The following is a 27,974-nucleotide window of genomic DNA, read 5'->3' as shown; positions in this document are numbered from 1 at the left end:
ATCTAATCTATATATTCTAAATCCTAGATGGAATACATATGGAGAATATATCTATGGGCAAGACACATAAATGAATTATGCTCAATTCAATTAGGATGCAACGGAATTCCTACATCCAATAATAAAAAAATTATTTGCATGAAGGAATTTGTAGGCAAAAGGGCATGGGTACCTGTTCAGGAATGACCTCTATCGCCGTCCCCTCGATGAAAGTCCATAAGATATTTCAAACTTACCTAGATTTTTCGCGTAGGAAGTGTGAATTTTTAGATTGAAATTTAACATTTTTGAAACAACGAAAAGAGAAAATATTTGAAAGGATGTTGTAAAATATTTCAATTTGGATTGAAAGAAAAGGCTTCCCAGGAAGAGACTATATCGATGGCTAAGTTCTAGCAACACGTATCTCAAATTCGGCCGGATTGAGACAGGTATCTTAAACAAAAGTGAAATAGCACTTAAAAAATAAAATACAAGCAAAAAACAACTCTAAGTTTGAAAATGAATGCTACTTCTTCAGTTTTATGAACTTTTGGTTTTTCATTTCAGTGAACAAGTAAAAGAAATTAATAGTCATTTTGCTCTTGAAAAATTGCAATTTTTGAAATGCGCATTGTTAGAACTTAACCAACGATATGAATTTTGTGCGTAAAGTATACCTATAACCTCTTACCTTTTCCGACTTAGCATTAACTGAAGGCATATATGTATTACTAAACCCATTGGAAATAACTTCGCCCCATTTCTCTTTACTAACGACGGAGACTTGATAAAGAGAGGATAATATAACAATGTCCTGTATTCATTATCTTTTCAGTTTGACGGGACAGGAGTTAATGGAGGTGGGGACCATTATGTCACTATCTTCTGATGCAGGGAAGAGCGTAGTCCATTCGCAAAACACCGCGGAACTTCTCAACCAATGTGACACGATTGAGAGGGAACGGAGGCTTAGGGCCGACGAGAGAGCGATGATAGAAAGACAGTACATCAACATAAACAATTTACTGGAGATGGTCTTCAAGATGATTGATGAAGCGCGCGAGGAAAGAAGAGCCCGCTATGAGATGGATGAGAAGGAACGAGATAGAAGAGCGAAAGAGGCGATGGAATGGGATGAACAAAGGAGAAAAGAAATAAAGGAAACCGCAGAGAGAATGAAGGAAGAGTACAGGAAAAGGGAGGAGGACCTACGAAAGCGTGAGCAAAAAATGAAGGAAGACGTGACCGTGGTGAAGAGGGAAGTGGAGAGGATGAAGGAGAAGGCACGCCAGGAGATCATGAAAAGGGAAAAGGAGATAAAGGAGATGGCGGAGAAGAGGTCGCGAGAACTGGATGAGAGGGAGAAAAGGATGAATGAGGAGGTGCGCAAGAAGGAGGAAATGATGAGAGAGAAGGAAAAGAGGATAAGGGAAGAGGAGGAGAAGGTAAAGAAGGAACTGTGTAAGAGACAGGAGGAAGAAGAGAAGAAAGCGGAGGAGAGAGAGGCGAAGAGGAGGGAAAGAGAGGCCGAGGATATGAGGAGAGTGGAAGAGGAGAGGTTGAAGAGGGAAGCGGCGATGAAGGAGGAGACGAAGGAGAGGAGGAAGAGGATGGATATGGAGGAGAAGAAGAGAAGAGAAAAGATGGCGGAAGAGGAGAAGGCGTGGAGGAGGAGGATGGAAGAGGAGGAGTGTAATTGGCGGAGACAAGAGAAGGAGAGGAGGGAATTGGAAGATAGAGAGAGAGCTAGACGCGAAAGGGAGTTCAAAGAGGAATGCGCGTGGCGAGAGGCTCATCTTCCGGAGATTCCGGAGTCTCTGAGGAGATTTATTGATGAGATGCAGAAAGAGGTAGAGAAATGCAGGCTGCAGGAGGAGGTAGACGAATGCCGGCTGAGTTAGAGAGAGCCCGACAAATTTTGAATGTGGAGCGCAGAGTAATGGATATCCCAAAGGGGGAGCTGGAGTAAGAGAAAAGAACAAGAGCGGCATTAGGACCGCTTTCCATCTTTCGAAGCCAGCCGACGTTCTCCTTTCATTGCTCACCTCAGCATTGGTATCCAAAGGATTTCAAAGGGCGGAATGAATTCAATTGGGAGCAAAAAATGACTTAGTGCTGGAGAAAATGTATCAATTACGTGAGGCGTTCAGGGAGAGAAGGGTTCAAGCCGATGTTCACCCAATCTCACGTGGCATAGAAAGGGGGCCCTGGGAATTATCACGATTGTTCTTCGAAGTGTAAAATGTTTTCCTAAAATACGATCTCAGTTATCTTAAATACTAGCTTGTCTTGATTGATCTTTAATAAAAATAATAATAAACTGTTTTTTTTTTAATTCCAACCCAATGATTCACAGATTGGCACATTAACACTGGAAATGGGCAGTTTGTAAGTAAGAATAGAGGGAGGGGATCGGGAAAAATCTCACATCTCACCAAGTGGGGTGTAGGGTGTTGCTTATTTTTTATCTTTTCTCGGATTATATATATATATATATATATATCGTTTTATTCTCTGTATTTTATATTGTTCACACTTTTTCTTACATAGCCCTGAAGATGATTTAAAAAATAAATCGAAACGTTGGCTGAAACTTATCTCATAAATGACCTAAACTCCAAGAAATACTATATTATATATTAAACAAGGTCAAGAAAAGGAAAAAAATAATAACTATTATCATTGTCAGGGGTAACGCACAATGTTGCAGCCTTTTAAGACCAAAATTCGCTCCATTTTAACTTCCGCTCAACAGTTTTCCAGGAATACAATACTTTTCCGCGAGTTACAGCCGCGCGTCACAACCCTGACGGCGAGCTGGTCGCCCGCAGACCGCATTTACGGCTAGCGACCGTCATTGCATTACGCCCCTCGCACCTTCCCTAGCGGAAGAAAGGAGGAGTCGATTACTATGTTGGCGTATTTCATACCGAGTGTTTGCTGTAGTTTATACTTTAAAATAATTACATCACTGTTCTTCAAACCTAATTAATGATAAAAAAAATTCTTGTTGAGAATCCAAAAAAATATGATATATTGAGAACCTGAGATATGAAAAAATTTAGTTAACTCTCTATTTACGCTTGTCGAATCAATTGAAATGCTTTCTTATGTTCGCTAATCTTCACTCATCAACGCAGTCGTGAACAATCTCAGCAGTGGCCCGGCCCCTGGCAGTTCCGGTGAGTTATGGAATCTTTAATGTTGTTTTTATTTCATCAATCGGCCATGAGATTGATAGAACCAATGAAGGACGTAATATTCAAAATAATATTTACTTCCTTGATTCAATTAACTCGTAAATATTTCCTTTAGTAGACAGTATCTTTTTTTAATGACTCTGTTGGCGTATCATCAATAGAATCCGTTTCAGAAACATCTCCACTGCTTAAGTTTAAAATATCGCCATTTCTTAAAATGATAATGTATCATCAACAACAATATTATTACGTATGAAAAGGGAATCGATAGAGATTTACTTTCACAAGGCCTATTTTGTTTTCTGTGTACTCTTTAATTCAGACTTGCTGCGATACTCGTTATATCTTTTCTTCCTCTCCACTCGACGCGCCCACTTCTCTGACTCCCACTCCTCTCTCTCTCCATCAATTGTAAGTGCTAGATTAAGGATGTCATTATGTGTCAAGCCGAAGGCGCGTTATTGCTCTCCCGGTAAACTAAGTCCACCCAAACCAGCCTGTTTACAATGCATTTCATATTATGCACATTTGTCTATGATGTGGATGATAACTTTGTTGGTGCTAGCAGAAACTTAAAACTAAAAATTTATGGAAGTTTTTCAGAAATAAAAATATTTTGAAAACTCTCTCCCTATAAGTGCTAGCTTAGGATCATTTGAAGTAGGTGTCCCGGTCGCCTCTGTATTTTCAAGAGCACTTATTCACATCATTTTGAATGACTTCCAGAGCATTTACCGCGTCAATATCAAACAACTGAACTGATCTTGAATATCAACAGCTCACTGCACACTGCCTCTATTTTATATATTTCATGTATTTCTTGAATTATTTTAATGCTCGAAATAATTGCCCGGAAAGGGACCACGGACCTCATTGATAGTCTCGTGTTTCCACACACTCCTTGTTTCAGGGTTAAGTGGTGGTGATAGAACATCTGCAGCACTTCGCGAATCAAAGGCAGCTTATTTTTCGCGAAACAAGCGGCTGTAGCTGCTGGGAGGCCGATTAGGAATACTTCAATTGACTTGCGCGCGATAAACGAGATTGTTTTTGTCAATAGCGTTTCGGCTCCGAAAATTTACTCTACGCCATCCGACTGCGATAGGGTTAAAGGAGGTGTGAAACAGCAAACTTGGGTAAGAAAACATACACATAGTTGTATCTAAACATCATTCTTAATGATTTCATCTATTCTGCTTAATCTCAACGAAACAGTCTCCTGAATTTATAACAATGTAAAGCAATACAAGTTTTTAAGTAACTCCTCCCTTCTTCCACCGACTCTCGTTAGGGAAGGCGCGAGGGGGGCGTAAGGCAGTGAGGGACGCAGGACCTAACAATTGACTCTGAATGCGGCCTGCGAGCGACCTGTTCGCCGTCAGAGGTGTGACGCGCGGCTGTAGCTCGCGGAAAAGTATTGTATTCCTGGAAAACTGTTGAGTGGACGTTAAAATGGAGCGAATTTTGGATTTAAAGGGCTGCAAAATTGTGCGTTACCCCTGAAAATGATGTTACTTTAAAAATTCGGGAAAATCTAATGTTATTGCAATTATGCTCTTTGAGCGACCTCTAAATGTTAAACAATAGGGCTTAAATGTTTAGGATATCCATTCTGCACCCCACAGCACATTTTAAGAGGTAAAAATAAAAAATCCGAAAAAAAACTAAAAAATATGCAAAACTATAGTGGGATGTCGCCGCACAGTGAGCTAGAATCGAAAAAAGCTTCCCAAACCTTACATAAGAATTTTTTTGAGCTAGGAAGTTGAAACTTCGCATAAATATTCTCAAATAAATTGTACATTACGTCCCTGATTATTTCTTATCTGTTCTTTCATGTTAACAATATATTTTAGGTCAAAGTTGAAAAAATTTAGCGAAAAAGGACTACCCTCGATTTTTTCTGAAAATTGCCAAGTTTATCCTCATGCAGTGGTTTCATGAAGAGTTTTATCGACAAAACTGTTGTACCATCTTAATTGATACAGTTTTTTTCCTTCCATTTTTTACCGCTTTCAAATATTTTGTTTCATCAATAACTAATAATAGTTACATCAATAACTAACAATAGATATGTAACAAAGTAGCGGAGCCTGTGTTAAGCCCAATTTTTTTTACATAAACGTGGAGAAAAAGTAGACACTTCCGCCGACTTCCGCCAAGTGACTTATACCACGTCGTTCTATGAAGCTTCTACATTGTGGATCTAAAGTAAAATATTGCAACCCCGAATTTTAAATCGTTTTTTCGAGCGTGCGGCCCACTCCGGTTCTGGCCGTCGGCGGCGGCGGAGAGTACGGCGACGCGGCAAGCTTGTGGATGCGATATGGTCTCATTCACTTTTATGTCTGGCAGAGGCGCAGCTAGGAATTAAGGCTGGAGAGGGTTTAGGTGCAACTAATACCGGGGTGTGTGGTGGTATGGAATAACCATCAGGATAAGCGATAGCTGCGAGATTAATAAATTGCAGAATTTTAAGATAAATGGTTCAAAATGGTGAGGAATATTTTTATTGATCCTTACACTTTTCTCTTAGTAATATCAATCCAATTAAGTAAAACGGATTATTAAACTTAAAAATTTCTCTGAGTTCTGCCGGGGGTGGAGGGGTTTAACCCCCAAAACCACCCCCTCGCTGCGCCACTGATATCTGGATAATAGATATAATAGTGTCAGAAAATAATCACCAGAAAGTAAAATTAATAAATATTTCTACGAATCACTCTTCTTATGCAATCACTGGGCACTGCAAGAGGTGCACTGAAAGGCTTGTTTGAGTGCATTCCATTTACTACTACGGATAATGGACTTACATCATGTGCTTTAGGGAAACGGACTTTTTATTATCAAACAAACTCTATTTCTAGGCGAGAGCCATCGAAGGTCCATGGCCTCCACTTCCTAACCTCCCATACGTAAGTAAAGTTCTACCGGCAAGTACACGTGAGTTGTCTTTTGCTGTTATTTTCGCGGGTATATTCTCTTTTTGCTCTTGCAATTCACTTTTACATTTAGTTATGCTTCTGGTGCGATGTGGAACGGTTCTTTTTGTTGTAATCCTTCTACTATTCTTGAAAACCGAATACTTCGATTTTTTTCTGTGCTCGTTAGTTTCATATATCCAAGTGAAAAAGCATATAATTTATCTGAAGTAATGTTGATGATCCATTTTGACTGCATTGCAATTAATGTTTTCTTATTATTTTTTTGTAAAAGGCCTTGTTGTTCTTTTGATTGAAAAATTGAATTCAATTCACGTAATTACAGATTATACTCGTAAGTTAAGTGTTTTTCTCATTAACATTTCCTGACACGCACACCATCTTTTCTATTTCATTTCGTAAGTATTTTTCTCAATTTCTCTCTTAAAGTCCATCTAACTTTAGGCTTAGTTTTAAGTTTAGTAAAAACCTTAGGTAATTTCACGTTTAAGCTGCATAATATCCTACTGAAATGTCGGAAGCATCGAATGCTAGAAACCTTTATGTGACAAAATATATAGGTACAAAGTTGCATTTAGCATATGATAACAATAGTTGTGAATCATTTAATGACTTTTAGAATGGAATTTATTTTGGAAATACGTGAGAAAGTGGAATGAATGTTTAAGAGTGAGCAATAGCTTCCTTAAACGTGATGGAAAATGGCTAAAGGCAGTAATCGATTTTGCCAAAAAATCAAGTACAGTCTTGAAGAGTACATTATTCTAATCCAGTAAGTTTATTTAGTTTATATCATAGATTTAAAGTAGTATATAGCTATTCCTTATGCAGCATAATGCACATGCTGTTTTAGTTTAGCCAGTGCAGGTGGACGTCAAGTCGTATGTTTTCAGGGTTATAGCGAGAGAACGAAAAGGTGGAAAACAAAAGGCCTCAGATTCTCCCATTCCGCTGAAGTTCTTTCATTTAGAGCAGCAATCAATTTAGCAGAAGAAGGCAATGAGGCTACCTCTAAGCCTCTAAAGGAAGCTACAATGACCACACCTCGAAGTTAAGAAGGACCCTTGCCAAGAGGAGAAAATGCAACCCCGAGTCTTATGTGATGTCAGATGAAGAGGCCCTCTCACTAAGTAATTGTGTCCATGCAGCTCACAAAATTTCAGTACAAGGGTCTTGGAAAATCTGTGAAATGCCATGGATATGACCTTTACCCCAGTAATGAGAGATTGAGGCGAATATACGATTCCATTTACCCGAGTGAAATTATTGTAGCAGAGGCTATATTGTGACGAACGGGTTCGCGTCTGTGATAAAGTAGATCAGAAAACACCTCAGAGCGGGGGCGACGTGAAAACGAGTAAATTTTGGGAAGCGAAACGAACGGGGCAATTGGAAGGGGAGGTTGTGAGTGAAGAGACCACACGTATTCATGGGATGCGAACACAAGAAATGCGTTTATTCACAAAAGAATGTGATAATTAAAGGTAGCACACAAAATATGGGGAGTAGCACTTGAAATGATGTTAGTAGGGCCGGATTGACATGGATCGGATACAAAATACAAAGAAACCAAAAGTCTACTTGATAACATCAACTAAGTTTAAAATGAACTGCGTTTAAATCTTCCTGCAGGGTTTAAAATTCCACTGCTACACAATAGAAATTCAGGGTTCACTTATTGTTCCAGCGCAACTTGAATCAAGGGGGAAATAGGGGGTAAGGGAAGTAGGAGAGAAAAACGTGGTTCGACCGGGGAAAGTGGTGAGGGCATGGTTTTTTACTGCACCTTGTTCGGGAACACGAAGTCACACGAGGGGATGGCGAGACCAAGCAGACTTCTTATGAGCTTGTGATGGTTCCTCGTTGCGTGTTCCAGGCCGTTGACTTGAGAGTTGCCAAGGTGTTTTCTGGTTGCTAAGGTGCTTTCTCTCTCTCTCCGATGCCCAGTGGCTCGACTGACTCGAGCAAAAGCAAGCCGTAGCTGTCTCGGGAGTCTCCCGATCGTTCCTTCTCCGATGCCTGGTGGCTCAATCTCCTCAAGCACCCCTCGTGAGAGGGGAGGGCAGTGGTTTTCTCTCTCGCGCTCTGTCGGGACGTGATTCACTCACGTCGTTTTGCGGTATTCAAAAATGCTGTTCACACGTACACAAAATAAACTAAACTTACACTAAATAAACTTAACGGCGAAAAAAGGAAAGGGTAGAAATTGTGTCAAGTGCTCCCCATAAATAGTAGTTAGCGCTGCCGTTACATTTTGTATATAAATTTTCCAAAAATGGTTCTGGATTATACCACATATCGAATCATACCGTGCATTTCAACAAGTTCAAGTCTCTTGTCACATATAAAGCGCACTTTAATTAGCATAAATACGGTTTTGACTGAAGTTAGGACATGCGCAATATAATCACACGTGGGAACTATAACCTTTGTCTCATTAATTCTTTCTCGTGAGCACCCTTGTGTGATCTTGTTTTGCTCTAACGGACTAGGATCCTGAGCGCAGGTAGTGTAGGTGGCAGCTACACCGCTACACTACCTGTGAGTAATTCTACAAACGTGCGAGTGCGCATCCGCGTCACGTTAAGTCTGCTCCCACCACCCACTTGAACATGGCATGCATCCCCCTCCCTCCCCCGCTTACCTCGTCCCGCCCGAGCACCCACCAGCGATCGCGTAGACCGAAAACGCGGCCGGCGTGATGCCACGGAATCGCACACCTGTAGAGCCGTAAATTTTCCAAAGAGATAGCAGTAGCGTTAGGAGCTTCATATCCCATCTCTGTAGGAATAGGATTTTATATCTTTTTATTCCAAAAGGAATTCGTAGTTTTATCTTACAATTCATTCATCTTTGGGTGTGCAGTTGCTAGCATGCGTATGTGCACGCGCTGCCTCTGGCTAAAACATTGGGAAATAACATGGTGTATTCAAATGCTGAATAAAACCAACCCTGTTCCATAAAAAACCTGTAGAATTAGGTACTTTTTGAAATTCCCTCGTATTACCAACACCACGGGCACCAATCACATCCGCTGCGTTTCACTCCTGTGAAAGCCGTCAATCTCCGACAGAGTACAGGAAGGCTGATTGACTTACCAATCAGTTTCATGTGATCTGAAAGTTAAAGGGAAGTTAGAATCCGTGTTAGCGGGAAGAATGTGAGGTAAGCGAGGAAGGGAAAGGGAGAAAATGGGACTTTAAGAGGTAATTACTGTACAAATGATCGAATAGCATTTTTCTCGAATTCGAATGTCGAATACAAGTACCTTATTTTATTCCCGTACACCTCACTCGAATATCGAAGGCTGAATATGTAGGGGAGAGTGGGGCAAAACCGACCAGGCGGGTCAAACCGACCCCTCTAATATTCCCCAGTAGGTGTTGCTATCCAGCGGCAAAACTATGAACTAGTTGAAGAGGCCGCCATTTCGTGCAGATCGAGCTTGGTTTCGTTGGCATGCTTGACAATGTTGGGGTTATGTAGAGTTCTGAAGTTTTAACCAGTTTCTTTTACAACTTTAATGTCATATTTATTTTGATTTGAGAAGTGTAACCATCAATCTAATTTACCCGGAGGTGAGTACATGTGTTTATTTACAGTGTTTACTTATATTTTAACGTACGAGTAGCTTAGCTAATGATTTTGGATAACCTCAAATTTTCATATTTGTTTTACTGTGTACCTAGGGGCAAAACCGTCAACAGAAAGTGGGGCAGAACCGACCGGGGTCGGTTTTGCCCCATGATATTTCAACTTATCAGCTGTGCTTCACTATATCTATTAAAATAATAGAACCCATTTTGTTAAGTACTAGCTGTACTCGTGTATAATTGTGCATAATATTGAGATTCCATCGTCTCAGCCAAACTTGAATCGATTGGGCTGAAATCATAGTCTTTTAACAACATTTCTATAATTAGCCTACTGGATGTTAATTCCTCATTTTGCTATGATCCTGAAACTAATACACCTGAAATTTTGTTTTAGACATGGTGAGGAACTATGTCAGGAAGACGGATCGGCAGAGTTGGTCTCATGAAGGGATGGGGGAGGCTGTAAATGCAGTTCTTGAGGGACGGATGGGATATACTGCAGCATCAAAATCTTTTGCTGTTCCCAGATCAACATTAATTGATCGGGTAAAAAAAGCTCGAAAAAATCAGCTAACACCTGCGCTAGCCTCTGAAAAACGTCTAGGGCGATATGACACTGTGTTTACGGAAGCCCAAGAAAAGGAGATCGTTGAATACGTACTGTTTATGGAGGCAAGATTATTTGGATTAACAATTACCGATCTTCGGCGGCTGGCATTTGATTTAGCAGAAAGAAATTCTATCAATCATACCTTCAACATGGTTGAAAAAATGGCAGGTAAGGACTGGTTTTATAATTTTGTTAAGAGGCACCCTAAAATAACATTAAGATCACCCGAGTACACATCATTGGCTCGAGCTAAAGGATTTAACAAGTGTGCTGTTGGAAAATTTTTTGATCTCTTGGAGTCAATTTACACTGAATATAAAATTCAGCCAAATGATATTTATAATGTGGACGAAACCGGGATACTCACTGTCCCAAATAAACCTTCAAAGGTGTTAGCTCTCCGGGGGAGAAAACAAGTTGGGAGTTTATCCTCTGCAGAACGGGGTATCCTCGTTACTGTGGAAACATGCATGAGTGCATCCGGGAACTTTATGCCACCAATGTTTGTGTTCCCCAGAAAGCGAGAAAATCCATTGTTGATGGATGACGCTCCTCCAGGATCCTTTGCCTGTTACCATGAATCTGGGTGGATAAATAATGAAACTTTCCTCGTCTGGTTCAAGAAATTCATCGATTTCTCAAATCCCTCAAAGGAAAAGCCAGTTCTACTCATTTTGGATGGGCATGAATCGCATGCAAAAAATTTGGACCTTATTGACCTGGCACGGAAACATAATGTGGTTTTACTATGTTTTCCACCACATACAACACATCGTCTGCAACCCCTGGATGTTTCATTTATGGCTCCTTTGAGCACTTACTATGAGCAGGAAGCTAGGCAGTGGTTGTGTAGTCATCCTGGGCGCTGTATCACAATTTACCAAATCAGTAAGCTTGTGAATAAGGCTTTTACTAGGGCTGCCCTCATGCAAACTGCCATAAAGGGCTTTGAGAAGACTGGCATATACCCACTGGATAGGAACATATTTCCTGATGACCTGTATGCTCCATCTGAAACCACTGCTAGACCAGATGAAACAGATCCTACGAACTCCCAGTCATCAGTGTCTACAGAAGAATTGAACACTGCACCAACTCAGATGTTAGCTTCAGTTTCACCTTGTTCTGTCCAGCCCCAGACCTCTGAACAATTTGATCCCACATCTCTCCTGCCTTTGGATTATAGAAGACCCGATGTTAGCCTTCCTCAGTCATCTTCATCTGGTGTTAATCATCCTCAGCCACCAGCATTTCCTGCTTTTGATGATATGATGTGCAGGCCATCAACCTCTAGAGCACAAAATGAAGCCTGGAACCATCCCTCATGTTCTGCAGCAACATCGGCGTCAAGTTATCTCCAATCCTTTCCAATGGAAAAAAGTGTGTGGAAACAAATTTCACCCAAACTACTCATGAAACCTCCACAAGAAAAGGAAAGAGTTAAAAAGAAAGGAGGAAGAAAACCTGGAAAGACAGCCATACTTACATCGTCACCTTATAAATTAGAACTAGAGGAAGACGAGAAAAAAAAGGAGGAGAAAAAGATTATTAAAAAAGAAAGAATGAAAGCTAAAAACAAAGGAACAGTGGCGAAGAATGATAAAAATAAAAAGGGTCCTAAAAGAAAGCTTGCTTTCCAAGCCACAGCCCCCCAAATACACAAAAAGAAGTCGAAAAAAATGAAAACCGATGCTTTCGAAGATGAGGAAGAATATGAAGAAGACGAGGCGGCATGCATATTTTGCAAGGAATTATATTCAAGATCTAAAGAGAGGGAGGGGTGGATTCAGTGTTTGAACTGTAAAGAATGGGCTCACGAGGCGTGCGCTAATTGTGAAGAATATGACAATTTCATATGTGACTTTTGTTCCTAAAATGTAAATCTAAACTCACACAGTGTTAATTTCTTATTGTTAATTAATAAATATTGCTGTACATTGTAAAAACAGTGTGTTTTTTAAATATAAATTACCAAAAATAGCATTATAAACTTTTTTTAATGTAAAACATATGGGTGTCGGTTTTGCCCCACTAGTGGGGCAAAACCGTCATTTTGTCAGTGTTAGAAAAAAAATTCATATAAATTTAACCTGTATCAGTAAAGAATAATGCATCAGTATTTTATTTCTTTAAATAGTAAATATTGCAATTACGCTAATTTTGTGTAAATATTTGTAGCAGAAAGCCAAATTTCTCATGAAATAGCTTAGCAGGTCGGTTTTGCCCCACTCTCCCCTATTCTTTCACCAATTTTAAATACAAACGTCAATAAAATTAAAAAATGCTGAACACATTCAGTGTTCAAAATCAAAGATTTGAGAAATAAATCACCTAAATAAAACTGTTAGAACGCATGTGGTTTAGTTGTAGTGCTAGATCAAAGGGTGGGCCGTGGGCAACCTACCAAGCATGACCATTCCGCCATTATAGAGGTCAATCTCACAAAATAAAAATAAAAAACAGAAAAAATAATAATAATATATGTGGGGATTAAAGGTGAAGCTGGGTCATTACATTTTTAACATGTAGTCGTCTACATTTACGTTAATAAATGGTCGATACCGCTGATAAATACCTAAGCACGTCGTTAATGTAGCTCTGAACGCAACCAGTGGCACGCCCATGGCCCTTATATACTGGTTACTTATCTTCCAAAGGTTCGAATTGAAAGCGGTAGAGGGCGCTGTTGCCTCAATCTTCCGACACCAAATAGTTCCTCTTTTGAACGAGTGGTAGCGCGAGGGTGCTCACGGTTTCCTGTTGTAGGAAAATTAACATGGCGATTATAGGCAAAACGCTGATTTGTGGTGTTTTTTTAAGGGCCATGGGCACGCCAAGCGGTTTCGTCAGAAACACGAGTTGCGCGCGCAGCTCTTTGCGTATTCAGGCCTCTCATCAAAAAAGACCCGGGCCACCCACATCCTAAATCCTGCCCTGTTTACGCGATCTATTTATGGTTTTCGGAGAAGTTAGGATTTGGGTTATCAATATTTTAATGATATAGCACCCAATAATTATTCCAACGCAAATTAATATTGAGTAAAATAAGTTTCCATCGACGAAAGTTAAGTCTCAATAGCACTCCGTGCAAGAGCATTGTAGGCGACCGTACACGGAACAAACAGATTAAGTGAAACCTTTCCAAAAAAATTATAAATTTAACCTCGTGGAGTTTTCTAATTTATTTGCATAGAGCACATATCCGCCGACAGATGCTTCAGCAGATAAGCTGTCACTTATTCCACAGGTAAATTATTACTTGTCAGAATTGATCGATTTCGTTCCTACAGTTAAAGGCTGTTAGACGACATAAATGTAAGAGCCTCCAGAAAGTAAGTTCCATTTTTAAATTAAAGAATAACAAGTAAAGATGCTTCAAACAAATTTATTGCTCAAGTCTCAAGCATTCTTACACAATTTTCCGACTTAGATCCCGTTCGAGTAAATAAATCATAACGTGGCACAAGTTTTACCTCGTATTTTACAACCTCAAAGACTTCGATCGTCGTGGCCATCACTTATTTTTAATGAACAAACACCGGTCGTAATCACCAAAAGCACATGTCCGTTACACCCCCATGTCTGGCATAAGGAGCTGCTACCATGGGCCGCTGGATTCGCGAAAGAGGCTAATGGGAACCCATCTGATATAATTTAACGGCTGTTGCCCGGAAGGCAGTCACCACTGCTGGGTATTTAAAAAAAGATTTTTTTAAATCCCGTCGCGATAGAGCCAGCCGTGTCCGCTATACCCGTCACGACAGAGCCAGCCACGACCGCTACGCCCGTCACAACGGAGCCAGCCGTGTCCGCTATGCCCGTCACAATATTGTCAGCTACGTCCGCTACGCCCGTCACTAAATTTTTAAAAAAGTTATCACCCTTCGATTTGGCTCTTTCCTCCAATAACTTCTGATGTCGCCTCAGGTTCTCCATCTCCTCTCTCCTCTGCGCAGCCCTCGCCTCGTCTTGTTCCCTTTCCGCCGCTCTCCTCAGCTCCTCCATGCGCAACAGCACCTTCCTGTACTCTTGCTGCATTTCCGCCAGCAGCCTCGCGTTCTCGCGCCTCTCCTCCGCTTGCATCTCCATCATCTTCATTCTGCGGGGTAAAATTCATGTAAACACAAGAACAAATTTTTACCTTCGGTATTGCGGCCTGGAAAAATGGATCAAATCTTTAAGGACATAGGGCAGATACACACATATGGCAATGAAAAATTTAATAGTTCAAGATTAAATTAGCTATTTTCTTGTATAAACCAAGCGGGAGTATCTCCAGAGAGACTATTATTACATTTCAAGGGTAATAATCATCCCATTGCGTGTTTTTACTCCAAAAAACTAAGATGAAAAGTTTTCAGACACGTGTTCACTTAACAGGCATTTGCTGCTTGAGAGCCAAAAGTCACACATAGTATTCCACACCCTTGTTCGTCGTCCTCTTCACAATCGGTAATAATCGGCCGAGAATTCTCACGAGCATTCTTTTGGCAATTATTCCTGAGGGAATAAGGTTCAAGAGAACAGAAATCGGTGCAATAATTTGACATCTTGGAAAAAAAGTCTGGAAGAGAACTTAGGAATACTTAAAAGACTTGATCGTAAGTTAAGTGGCCATAATATTTGTGGGAATTTTGTACGAGAAAAATGAATTTAGCAAATTAAAAAAATATTAGCAGAGTCAAAAAATTGTATTTTTAATGTGTATTTTGTTAATTCTATAATTTTCAATAGCACAGAATTCCCATATTAGTGACTATAAAGGTTATCAAATGGACGGTCATCGGGCCACTGAAAATTTATTCTAACGTGCCCACAAAAAAATTCAATACATAGTCAGCTGCACATGCACAATCAACAATCCGCCAATATTCGCATGATGATGGAACCACTTTTTCGAACACGTTTTTCATTTCGATATTAGGCTGAACCGAGATGTGATGCATAATTATTAATTGCGTCGTAGACGTGAAATTTTTTTTGGAATATCTTAAAGAGTTAAATGATATTGAGTGAAGTTACAATTATTTTCATTTTTTTCGATTACGGGATACGTGTAAATCTGCTGATGAGTCTGTTCGCGCCATAGGGAGCCCTATGCTTTAATCGACACTCGTTTGCTTTGTTGTTTGTTGGGCGTCAGTATGGGCGAGAGTTTAACCCGGTAACGCCTGAATTAAAAACTTTCTGCGATTTTTATGGCAATCATTTATCTAAATGTCATTGAAACTCTGAGTCATCAGGTGCAAAATTTATCCTTTTTCCACCAAGAGTTACGCCAAGCGGTACCATATGGTACAACCGACATATTTGGCATCATAACATCCCAAATATTAGGCTCACATCAAATAATCACACTTTATACGAGATATACAGGCTAGAAAAGTCGTAATTATATAATAAAACCTTTGCATTAGGAATACATGGAGCGTAAGTAAAGAAAATGAAATGCTTGCTCTGAAAAATTCCGTTTTTTTGGGCTAGTTGATAATTCTCAATTTTCGAACGGCTCTAAATGCGTTAATTACAGCTTTAAAATACCAAACCTTTCTGAAAATGTCATTAAAAATGTTCACAGCAACTTAAAACTCTCAAAAATCCTTATAAATTACGATAAATAATTTTAAAAAGTTACGTTTAACACTGCACTACCAGCTGGTACCATTTGGTACCGCTAGGCGTTAACGAGTTAATTGTTTAGATTTATTGTTTCTGTGGCTGTTGGCCGTGAACGTGTGAGTTGTGGATGAGTCGTCGTGCAGGAAGGATCTTGGATCCGAAACTGCCCTGGGAAAGCCATCGACTGGAGCCCTCAGGTGAATGGTGATTTTGGATGGTGTGGGACACCCAGCGCATATAGTATGTAGGTGGGACTCCCCCTACGTCCCTTAGGCCCCTTGCACACACTTGATATGTCTTGATATCTTCGACATTTGGCTCGACTCCCTCCCACTGATCTCACGTGAGATTGTTCCAAATGCGCATTTTAGGTGTAAATACGTTAATCTATGCTTCGTTGCGTTGGATTTATCAACATAAACAATTTCTATGGTAATTTTTATTTAAGATTAAGTACTTAAGACTAAGTATTACGATCAGTAAGATAGCAATTTTACACTATTTCTTGGGGAAAAAATTACGTGATACTTACCAGGATCCTTCCCTTTCTCACACGTGAGATTACGTAAGAATCGGCTTGACCCCCAACCACTTAAACGCCTCATGTAACCAATGGATGCCCCATAACCTCAGAGTATCTAATTATATATAATAATAATTTAATTATCAATCGTCCTTAAACGTTCCTTGTCAATCATTGCCGTGTGCGCTCTAGCCTTGTGCAACGTTCTCCTTTCGCTGGTAGCAGTTTTTGTCGAATCATTTTTCCTTCGTTTGGGATTTGGTTCACGGATTACATCTGTCAGCGTCGGATTCCATGTTCTTGCCGCGTAGTGGAGTTTCGGCCTGGCGCGGCCTGATGAGTACGAAGAAGAAAAGCCTCCATCACTTGAGTTTAATAGTTGTGTCGTCAAGGCCTTCGTCTCTCAATGGCAGGTCCAGGATTTTATTCTGGGGACTCAAAGGTCTTATAGACAAACGATCTTCTCATATTTGAGATTAACAACAAACTAAAATTACTTGACGTAATATTCTCTTTTTTCTGATATGAATGTTGTTGACATGATATTAAATGATTGAGACTCCGTAATGCACAAAACAAAACGAACGTAATGATAACCGTATTAAAAATATTCTCTATTTTTTAAGCGTCTGGGGGGGGGGAACACTTGCCGGCCACTCCCCCTCTCTCCCCGCTCTAAATCCGCCAATGAAGTTAACTCTATCCCGCAGTCGGTGGAAGAGATTACAGCGGAAGCCAAAGAGCTTTCCGGGAAAAAATGTGGGCCTCTGCAATTCTTGGAAGGATGTTCACATATTTTTTATAAGAATTATGATATAACAGTATTTCTCGGAAGCCTAGGGCGAAAAACGGCGAAAAAGGTTATCATAGTAATGAATATGGTTAAAAGTACGCAAAGTTCCCATTTTCCAGATAAATTTATTTTTAGGGGAAGGCTCAAGAATTGTTGCTGGTAAATATTCTAGTCAAGTGTAGTCCTTTTAACCCATTTCCACCAAAAACAGATATGCTTTCGAAGGGGAGATATTTAGGTACGTTGCTCCTATGGCCGTTCTCATCAATCCAGTAAAATATTTTTGTGACACATGAACTCGTTCCTTCCTAATGTCTAGACGCCTCATCGCTACACTGTGTAGTAACGAGGTCAGAATCTAATGTTGTTCAAATGTGATGAGTGATCTGGAAAGAAAGGATGCAGGGAAAGCATATTTTTGGATGAAGAGAAGTTACAATTATCTATGCGATGCCATTACGTGTTTAATTTTACGATATTTGCATGTAAACTTACAGACAGTAGACTTCCATATAGAATTTTCGTTTCGCGCCGACTCTTACCGTCTTATGCGGGCTTATTTCGACGGGCTTTCAGAAATAAACTAATTGGTGGAATAATTTATTCCAAGCTTCGAAAACATATCTGAGGCAATGGTTAGGAAAAAGAGGAGCGGTTTATCTTCAAAAGCTTTATGTGGTCAGAGTGGTAGGGTGTAGCCATATGGCTACGCTAAGCGGAAACGGATGAAAACAGAAAACTTTGTCACATTGATCCTTTGTGGGCGGCACTTTATCTTGAACCTAAAGATACGGATTCATGGGAGAATGCAACTAGCCAAAAGAATTGGTTGAGTAATTTGTACTTACATTTCCTCTGATTTTCCAGCATTGGAGCTTGATTCCCATATTGGTTTTGCATTGTTTGAGCTTTCAGACATGGCGTCGTACACAGTATCCCGTTTTTCCTATAAATAGACAGTAAGTCATACATTGGCTTTATAAAAATGCAGTCAAATTGACTCAAAGGTTTATCGTGATCACGTATTTTTAAGCGCTCCTTTGAATTGATGCTGAAATTTATAATAATTATTATTCTTAGTTAACACGTTACTTGAACAAGGAACAAAACCTAGTTTGAACTCCATAAGAAAATTTGGAGCATAATTGTTATAAAAGGGTATGACGAGGATATCGCGATTATGGACGCAAAAAGGTACAAAATATCAAAAAAGGAAGGGAAATGATAAATCAACTGCAAAATCAAGAGATGGAAAATTTCGTTCTGCCTGCGGGCATGTTGCACTCATCAATGTCTGGAGTAGCATGATACGATCTTGATTTGTAACTAGGAATCATCACTGGGCTGCAAGGACGCCAAAAACAATCCAAAAATAACTGGAGGAATGCAGACATTGAAAGACGGCAGCTGGAATATGTGAAGGAAAATTGCGTCACGAATTTTTAACCATTTATTAGCTGATGTCAATAGGAACCAAAATTTCCATTGGCTTTAAGGTCGAAAACGTAATGGTAATGGCGGATGGTCTTGCCAACTCATGACATGGAATGCTTTGCCTGCCCTCCAAATACAGAGAAAAATCGCAGAATCCTTTGATAAAGAGTTTCCTAGGTTTAAAAATGGTGCGTTTCCGTAGTGAATATCCTCAGTAATTTTGGTTCATGCCGGCATCAGCTATCCAGATTCAAAACTTCGCAAAACAATTTTTCTCCACCCTGTAAATATTTCAGTGCGCATTACTCTGGAATGTAAGGGATTTCATTAACGCAATGTGTATGTAAAAACAATACCATTAAAATGGGGAAACAAAAAGTGGAAAAAGTGCATCAATTCTGCTATTTGGGAAGCAGAATAGATGGCATAGCTGACGATGGAAGATGCAAGAAAGTAATTACCGGTTCAAAAGCTCCAGGCGAAGAGGGCATTCTACCAAGAGCAAGGTCTACATACAGCGGGATATTAAAAGATGGAAGCAAGGGATCACTTTATCAGGAATATGCTTCCGTAAAGGAGTAAAACATGGATCATGACTCCACCTGAGAAATCAAGAGTGGAGGCTTTCGAAATGATTTGCTACCAAAGAATGATGAGAATCAAATGCATCGATCGAGTAATTAATGAGGAAGTTCTGAGAAGAGTAGTAGAGAAAAGAAGCCTCGTAAAAACTTTAATAAGAAGTCAGATCAACCATATCGGCCATATCGTGAGATAAGTTGGCCTGATGAAGGGCAAGTAGATGGCAAGAACGGAAAAGGAGGAATAAAATACATGGAACAAGTAAATAAGGATGTGAAGGAGAAGAAATACGTAGGTGTGAAAAGATTAACTGATAGGAGAATTGAGCTGAGATGTGCGTCAAACTGCGTCGTAAATAAATAAATAATGGAAATTTATTAAAAAAGAATGTTATTTATTTTATATTAATAATATTATTTTAATTTTATTTTATTATTTGTTAATTAATTATAAATTAATTGATAAAAAACCAATCTTTGGATTGTCGACCAGTGATGATGATGAACATGACTCAACCTTGATGAATAAAATTCATGGAACAGGTTCAGAATGACGTGAAAGAGGAGAAATACGTGCGTGTGATTTGATTTGCTTACAAGATGATTGAGTGGAGTGCTGCACCAAACTAATTTTAGGATGTTTAGCCAGTGATGAAAATGGATAAAATAAATCCAGCTCAAAACTTCTGTTGTCATCAGTAATACGTATTAGTGAGCAGAAGTTTCCTCCACGGGCGGTCTCTATCAACTGCTTAGCAAACATGGATGTGGTGTCATTATCATTGACAGAATTATTATTTTCACTTTAGTCTCTTCCTGATGTCTCTTCCTGCTTGTCCCGAATACGTCATCATCACATCATTTCAAATTAACACCACTTTTCCGCATAACCACGATGTGGTCACTCGATTAAATAAATAAACTGACATACAAGAGGGGCAATGGGTTGTAAAAACATATCTTTGAAACACCTTCGGGTATTCTTCCACCTATTACGTACGTTAATTGGTTTCAACTCTTCCCTATCTTCTTACCCGCAGATATATCTTCGATATTTGAACACCCTATCTTCAATGTTCCATTCAAGTGGAGCTCCATTACGGTTGGAACTCATTTATAATCCCTGAATTCACTAGAATTGTTTAAAGGGTTTTCGCTTTTAATATCTTGAATAACTTTTTTATCTCCCGTACAGTGGAATATTCGGTAAAATGCATATAATGCGATAGTTTGAAAATTTCATAGGTGGCCTTGAAAGTGTGGTGAAGGCAAGCACTACCACAAAAACACGGCCCGCAGTGGTCCCAAATCCACAAAAATAACTTGCAAATTTGATAACTTCGTCATATTACTTTGACATATATTATAGCATCATCTCATAGCTTTAAGACCATACTTTTTAATCCGCACATTCCAAATTTTGATATACTTTTATGTATCTTCAATGATTTTTAATCAAGATTTTGTTCAAACGAATTATTTCGGGAATAAAAATGAAGTTTGAGGCTACTCTCACAAAAATAAATATGAAATACATCTCCGATCAAACTGAATCAGTTATTTCCATGTACAAATATAATAAATACCGCAGCCTTCTTTTAGACTATATTTGAACAATAAATTGAAAATGAACAGAGATATCATACTCTACCTCCGAAGAAGCTTGAGTGCATTAGATACTCGAGTAATCGTATGTGGAAGTTAGTATATATTAGACCAAAGTTGGCTCCACCATCTTCTGTCCTAGGCTTCCTCCTTGGTTTCCTTACACCTTCTTCCCAAGTTCATAGCGTCTTATATCATCAGCCTTTTTCTTCCTCTTTTTACTCCTTCAACTGTTCCCTCGACTTCTGTATTTAAAATCCTCTTCCCTCTTAAAATATGCCCGATCCAACGTGGTGTCTCTTTAGTGCAGATCTCAATAATATCCTATCCTCCCCATCTTCGTTCCAGCACTTGCTGGAAAGTTGTTTGCTAGCTTCTAGTGGCTACCTAATGTTAGTTGTAGCTAAACCGTAAAGACGAAAGAACTGAGCTGAGAGAGTGACCTCTCCTGTTTTTTAAATTTTGTGTCCGGAGTTTTGTCCCTTCCTCGTTGAATAATCCACCACCTCTTCATCTAAAATTACATTGCGGAACAGCCATTTCCTTGCCTTATATCTGGGAGTTGTTTTTGACCAACAGTTGCCTCTTGAATAAGAAATTTACCTCAGTTTTTATCTTTTTGACTTTTTGAGTCACAAGATACCCTATTTTTGTCTCAGATGTCATAAAAAAATTGCAAGTTATGGAATTCAAAGGGAAATCTTACCTTACATAATCAACATACAGGAAATTTGGTGGTAATTAATTACACAAATTATTGTTTACCGATGCGCGCGAATTGACAAAAATGTATCCCTGCATGAAACCAGCACAACGACAAACCCCCCCCCCCCCCACACCTCCACTTTCCAAAGAAGCAAGTCTCACTATAGCATCCGGTGCATAACTAGACTACTGTGCCCCTCTCGCTGGCCTCCTGTGGCGTCAACCACTCGACACCAGTCTGATTATGATAATGTCTTTTGTCAGCCTTGTGTCAGCCAATTGGAGAAGTGCCTCCTGTGATCGACGTTAAAATCTAGCAGAGAATTGTAACAATCACACAGGGTTTAGAGAAAGAACTTGGCGTGGTCGAAGAAATCTAACTACAGTTTTACAATCAGCATGGCCATTTTACCCGATGGCATATCAAAAATTGAAGTCAATAGAAAATGTGTTAAAAATTGTTCGCCAGTGTTATCCTTCTTAGAAAGCGATAGAAAGATCAAGACCAATAAAGGATGAGTGACCTGTGCAGTTTTTTCTTTTCAGTTTCAGTGAAGAAAAAATTAAGAAACCCTGGAAATGAGCGCATACGTTAATTATGAGAAGAACTGAAAAAACTTCATGGTGGAATAACTTCGAAAAATGTCCTTCGGACAAAACACAGTCCAAAATAAACAGCAGACAGTCATTTTTTTTAAAGCCATTTTGCAAGGTGATTTTTCATTTTTTTTTCTGGATGAGTTCAACTGATTGGATCGTGACTGAGTGTAAGTTCGATATATTGATATAAATAGTAGTCTCACTTTCCGCTAAAATTGTGGAAATTAGAAACAGCGGAAAAGTGCCTCTTACAATTAGTGCTTATCTTTGAGTGGAAATATTTGAGCTTAATTAAACGAGAGCTTTGGGAGAGTATCAACGATGCGGTTTTCGGAACCTCACCCATTATGAAAGTAATTGTTTCACCTAATTATAATTGCATATATTTGTCCAATCTTAATTATAAAATGTCCTTTTCAGAGTATAAAATAAAAAGTCGAATATGGATGGAATGAAAAAATGGATACTCGCGAAAAGCAGCCGTCACGATAACTGGAAAGAGCATGCATAAAAAATGTTGGCGTTACTATACCTTAGTTAGTAAGGTGTTGAAATCCAACGTTTATGGGACAAATATGCCTAAAAATGTCTTCCCTACCACCTTCTGATACCCCGGATTAATTAGATGAAATAGCAACCGTAACAAGAGCAGAAAATTCATTCGCTAATTTTAGCTAGCGATACCACTAATAATAAGAGCTTTCACACTGATACGGCGACGGTTTATCGCCGTGATACAGCTGCCGTCTGCCACTAGGACCATACGGTCGCCGTCCCCGTCGAACTGCGTAGTAGCGCATTGGAGTAAACAGTAGGGTGGGCCGAAAAAAGTTTTTTTTTCCTGATCAAATTTGCCCTATGCGGGAAAGTTGCGAAATGATATAAGGATCTCGCACACAAAATTTTTTTCAAATCGGATAATATTTACCACTGCCGCCCGAGCTCTAAAGTTTAAAATTTTGCGAAAAATCAGGCTGATTTCAGAATCAAACGGCTATGAAGACGAATTTTATGAAAATATGGGATAATGGATAACATCAAAGAGTGGATACATGTTTATAGTTTCTGAAAATGAAATTTGAAGTTTTTTTGACAAAATCTGTGGTTAAAAATATGTCTATGAATTAACAACAAAATTAGAGTATAGACCACCCGCACAACACAGCTCATTTTTGCCTACATTTCTAAAACTCCATTTTGGGGGCTAAATTGCAAGTAAAATAATATTTATTTCGATTGAATTTCATTTCTTATCAAATAAGTCATCATATGGTAGTAAATAATCCCACAAAAAGTAATAATAAGGTAAATTATTTGAAATTAACATCAATCATAATGACGAATAACGTACCTGTGGAGCTATTTTCAACAAGAAATTCAGCCAAGGCTGAGAAAAAACAGAAACTGAACACCAAGCATTTAACTAAGTAGCTCTCTGCTAGTTTCGTAAAGAAACTACCCAGAACTCACCACGGGGAAGAGTCTACCATCGAGTTCCACTCGTGTCCCCCAACCAACCTTCCAAAGGATTACGGGAGGATTGACGCAATGGTTAGAATAGAGGGAAAGCGTACCAGGTGTGGAGTGAAGTGCGTGATATTTGTTGCCCCCGAAAATTTCATGGGTAATGATTTGCTCACTTATGAAGAGATGATGAAAATGCTTTTGTACTCTCGGTACATTGAAGAAGAAAGTTAAAATACCATTATTTCTCTGTCGGGAATCGCGGAGACAGTGGCTGATGCTATTGAAGGCATTTGGCATAGATCCTCTATCCCAGTTGTTGGATATAGGCAAATTGCTTGACAAATTATTCAATATCATGGAAATAATCGCAATATTCTTCGATCTGTCAACAAGAATGCTTTCATTGATCTAAAGCAAGACTTTCTTCGTCACGCACGTCAGCTTTTTGATGTTGTGGCATGTAAATTGCTTTAGTGAGACTGATTCTGGTTGTGATATTCTTTCGAAAATGCCTTGTTTAGAATGGGAATTCCCTAAGGACAGAGAATTGGTAGGAAAATGAAGATAGGCGCCATCGATTTGCAGGAGACCAAAAATAAGAAGACGAGGCTTTGCAGGTTAGAAGGAACACAGGAACACCCGAATGTTCCACCCTATTTTGTCATAACACTTCTGTTCGGAAGGCTCAGGTGATGAAATGACATTGAACGGAGAGTTATGAGATGCAAGTGAAGGAGAGGATTTCATGGAAAAAGGTTAGTGTAAGTAATTTGAAATTGCTAAGATTTGCATCATCCTGTGAACAATTCTGCAAGTCAAACCATACCTCTGCAGCACTTGCATCTGCGCACCTAATAGATATCGGGTTGGTTACTCAAGGAGTCAATGTGCTTTTTGTTGACAAGAACAAAGTTAGAAGGGAAAGAGAAAGATTGCGCACGTCTCTTCGGAGGAATGTTGGAACTGTTAAACTACAAGCTCTTTACTGCGACGAGAGGAAAGACTCTGCTTTCGTTTATAGTCAATCAAAGTGAAAAACAATAGGTGAGGAGCATGTAACTCTCGTTCAAGAGCCCGGTTTACGCTACTTATGGCATGTCACCCCATGTGTCAGCAAAGCTATTGGCCTCTAAGATTCCATAACGAATTTTCTAGGGAAGGAAATGATCATTATCGATGGACTCCAAGCAATTGTGTGCGATGGAACTGAGGTTAACACCGGAAGCCATGCTGGAGTAATCAGGAGAATAGAAATGGCCCTAAGAAGACCTTTGCATTGGTTTGTTTGCCTGCTTCATTGCAATGAACTATCGTTCAGGACCGTCAAAAGAACTGATGACCCCGGCAAAATTTGTTATCGAAGTTTACGCTTCAATGCGGTTTTCATTAAAATTGAGACAATATTGAACAGAAGGCCCGAAGCATATTATGAACATGATTCTTCTTATGAAACGTATAGATAGAGACATCAAATTACGCCGCTACTCTATGATTCAGGGAAATGTAATTTTGCTCACCCAGAGAATATTCCGCTTGCAATGTTAGCCGATGAACGCAGACAAATTCGTGCAATGGCCATCACAAATACATTGAAATCGAGAGAAACTCAGCAGGAGGAATTGAGGAAATTCGAATTTTCCAAAGCTAACCTTCGATGGAGTGAAGAGTTCTCGGGATCGTCATCGGTTCAGGAACTCCATATCTGCCGACGTTTCGATGTCCGACTCGGTCATCGAAACGTCGGCAGATATGGAGCTCCTGACCCGGTGGCGATCCCGAGAACTCTTCACTCAGTCCATTCGTCGGGAAAGCACAAAATCTTTCTAAACTTCGGTGCTCAAAATTATATTGACTTGGTTGACTGTGAACCAATTGAGGTAAATCAACCACCAACAGTAGCTGGGATGACAAACATAAACTTGGAAGACCTTGTTACGGAAAGATCTGTATTAGAAGTACCTTTTCCCTGCCATACACAAGCAGTTGAAAGAATGGTACAAATGATAATGTGAGCATCAAAATCCGTGTGCAGTATAGAACGCAGGCATGGATGGGCATTATCGTGCATAAGAGACGGATAATAATAATAATAGAATAGAATAATTTTCTCAGAGTAATTGATGTGCTTTCACAATCGTGTCCTTCGGAAGGTTGGCTGGGAGGGACACGGGTGGAACTCGATGGTAGCCTCTTCCCCGTGGTGAGTTCTGGGTAGTTTCTTTACGAAACTAGCAGAGAGCTACTTAGTTAAATGCTTGGTGTTCAGGTTCTGCTTTTTCTCAGCCTTGGCTGAATTTCTTGTTGAAAATAGCTCTAAAGGTACGTTATTCGTCATTATGATTGATGTTAATTTCAAATAATTTACCTTATTATTACTTTTTGTGGGATTATTTATTACCATATGATGACTTATTTGATAAGAAATGAAATTCAATCGAAATAAATATTATTTTACTTGCAATTTAGCCCCCAAAATGGAGTTTTAGAAATGTAGGCAAAAATGAGCTGTGTTGTGCGGGTGGTCTATACTCTAATTTTGTTGTTAATTCATAGACATATTTTTAACCACAGATTTTGTCAAAAAAACTTCAAATTTCATTTTCAGAAACTATAAACATGTATCCACTCTTTGATGTTATCCATTATCCCATATTTTCATAAAATTCGTCTTCATAGCCGTTTGATTCTGAAATCAGCCTGATTTTTCGCAAAATTTTAAACTTTAGAGCTCGGGCGGCAGTGGTAAATATTATCCGATTTGAAAAAAATTTTGTGTGCGAGATCCTTATATCATTTCGCAACTTTCCCGCATAGGGCAAATTTGATCAGGAAAAAAAACCTTTTTTCGGCCCACCCTAGTAAACAGCCCCTTTCACACAGCCCGGTTTCAGTCGTACGGTTGGTTCGCTAGCGAGTGCACGCTGCTCAGTTCACTGTGGAAAAATGTATGAAATTGACGCTTAGGTGCTTATATCTTTGGTAGAATCTAAGCCTGTGTTGTGGGACAAGACTCTTGCAGTATTTAAATATAGAAATGCGACGTGAAATGCTTGGAGTTTGTTTGGCGGTGAAACCTGATTTTGATGTCATCGATAGATAATAATTAATTTAAAAAATTGCTTGTTCTCGATCCATTTTAGCTAAGCAGTACACAACATCACATCCGACACAAGCCAATGCTCAACTGCAGTCTCTCACCGTACGACGGGACCGTGCTGTGTGAAAACTACTTTTAAACCACTTACAACCGTACGGTTTTCCCCCGTACGGGAGAAAACCGTACGGGACACATTCCAATAGTGGCGCAAAGAATCAGATAAGAGCTTTCACACTGATACGGCGACGGTTTATCGCCGTGATACAGCTGCCGTCTGCCACTAGAACCATACGGTCGCCGTCCCCGTCGAACTGTGTAGTAGCGCATTGGAGTAAACAGCCCCTTTCACACAGCCCGGTTTCAGTCGTACGGTTGGTTCGCTAGCGAGTGCACGCTGCTCAGTTCACCGTGGAAAAATGTATGAAATTGACGCTCAGGTGCTTATATCTTTGGTAGAATCTAAGCCTGTGTTGTGGGACAAGACTCTTACAGTATTTAAATATAGAAATGCGACGTGAAATGGTTGGAGTTTGTTTGGCGCCAAAACCTGATTTTTATGTCATCGATAGATAATAATTAATTTAAAAAATTGCTTGTTCTCGATCCATTTTAGCTAAGCAGTACACACAGACAGGTGCACATCCGACTCAAGCCAATGCTCAACTGAAGTCTCTCACCGTACGACGGGACCGTGCTGTGTGAAAACTACTAAGGGGGCCCAGGTTGCCCAAAGCACCCTTCGGAAATGAGAATCTACCGTCAGTAGCCGGGGATGTTACCTATCCGCTTCCAAATCCAGACGTGCCGATTGCGCCGCCAGTCATTACGAAGTGATCGTCCTCGATTAGAAAGACACCGTCAACGCACAAAACCCAGTGCAGGAGAGAAACACACTCGAACAGATGCTCAGGGGGCGAAGTCACGCCAGTAACTGCTCCGATCTCCGCTGCTCGGAGGCATCGCGCCCCTTGGCTGAGCGGCCGTAATTCGCAACAGACAACTGCCGCGCGATTTGATAAGTCACTCCTCCCCGTAACTGGACCTCCCCTTTTCCCCTCTTTCCATGTTATCTCCGCCTCTCACGCGGTTTCCATCTCGACAACATGCTAGATATAAGACTCTCCGTCATTTAACATATGCAAGAGAAAGCTCTCCCAATACCTAACTTGATAATGGGGCTTATTACGTAAGTCATAACTCTGGAGCTATAAGAGTTATGA

General features: G+C 39.8%; 2 protein-coding genes across 4 annotated transcripts in view; one reads left to right on the top strand and one right to left on the bottom strand.

Annotated features, from left to right (window-relative positions):
• LOC124158133 (vicilin-like seed storage protein At2g18540) overlaps nucleotides 1–8,734 on the top strand; it is a 43,428-nt gene extending 34,694 nt beyond the window's left edge. The window contains exons 2-3 of the mRNA XM_046533317.1: nucleotides 818–1,540; nucleotides 8,617–8,734. Coding sequence (XP_046389273.1) covers nucleotides 818–1,540; nucleotides 8,617–8,734 — 841 coding nt within the window. The remainder of the gene's footprint in view (nucleotides 1–817; nucleotides 1,541–8,616) is intronic.
• Nucleotides 8,735–13,699: 4,965 nt separating this feature from the next.
• Nucleotides 13,700–27,752, bottom strand: LOC124157457 (chromatin assembly factor 1 subunit p90-like). Of its 3 annotated transcripts, none has more exons than XM_046532171.1 (4): nucleotides 27,512–27,752; nucleotides 18,114–18,211; nucleotides 14,756–14,830; nucleotides 13,700–14,429 (listed from the first exon to the last, which is right to left on the bottom strand). In XM_046532171.1, the coding sequence occupies exons 2-4, from the start codon at nucleotides 18,182–18,184 to the stop codon at nucleotides 14,027–14,029; spliced, it is 549 nt and encodes a 182-aa protein (XP_046388127.1). In that variant the 5' UTR covers nucleotides 18,185–18,211; nucleotides 27,512–27,752; the 3' UTR covers nucleotides 13,700–14,026. The 3 variants fall into 3 exon arrangements, with proteins under 3 accessions (XP_046388127.1, XP_046388126.1, XP_046388128.1); XM_046532170.1 differs by having other exon boundaries at nucleotides 27,534–27,751; XM_046532172.1 differs by lacking the exon at nucleotides 14,756–14,830 and having other exon boundaries at nucleotides 27,534–27,746.
• Nucleotides 27,753–27,974: the final 222 nt, after the last annotated feature.

Source organism: Ischnura elegans, chromosome 4 (genome assembly GCF_921293095.1).
Source record: "Ischnura elegans chromosome 4, ioIscEleg1.1, whole genome shotgun sequence".
Taxonomy (NCBI): Eukaryota; Metazoa; Arthropoda; class Insecta; order Odonata; family Coenagrionidae; genus Ischnura; species Ischnura elegans.
The sequence above is the reverse complement of the archived record's forward strand: the minus strand, read 5'-3'. Positions and strand labels throughout refer to the sequence as shown.

Coding starts and splice junctions, on each gene's coding strand:
- LOC124157457 (XM_046532171.1), bottom strand. CDS start 18,184: ATGTCTGAAAGCTCAAACAATGCAAAACCAATATGGGAATCAAGCTCC. Junction 14,831..18,113: donor GCTGGAAAATCAGAGGAAAT/GTAAGTACAAAT, acceptor TTATTCCCTCAG/GAATAATTGCCAAAAGAATG. Junction 14,430..14,755: donor GAAGAGGACGACGAACAAGG/GTGTGGAATACT, acceptor TTTACCCCGCAG/AATGAAGATGATGGAGATGC.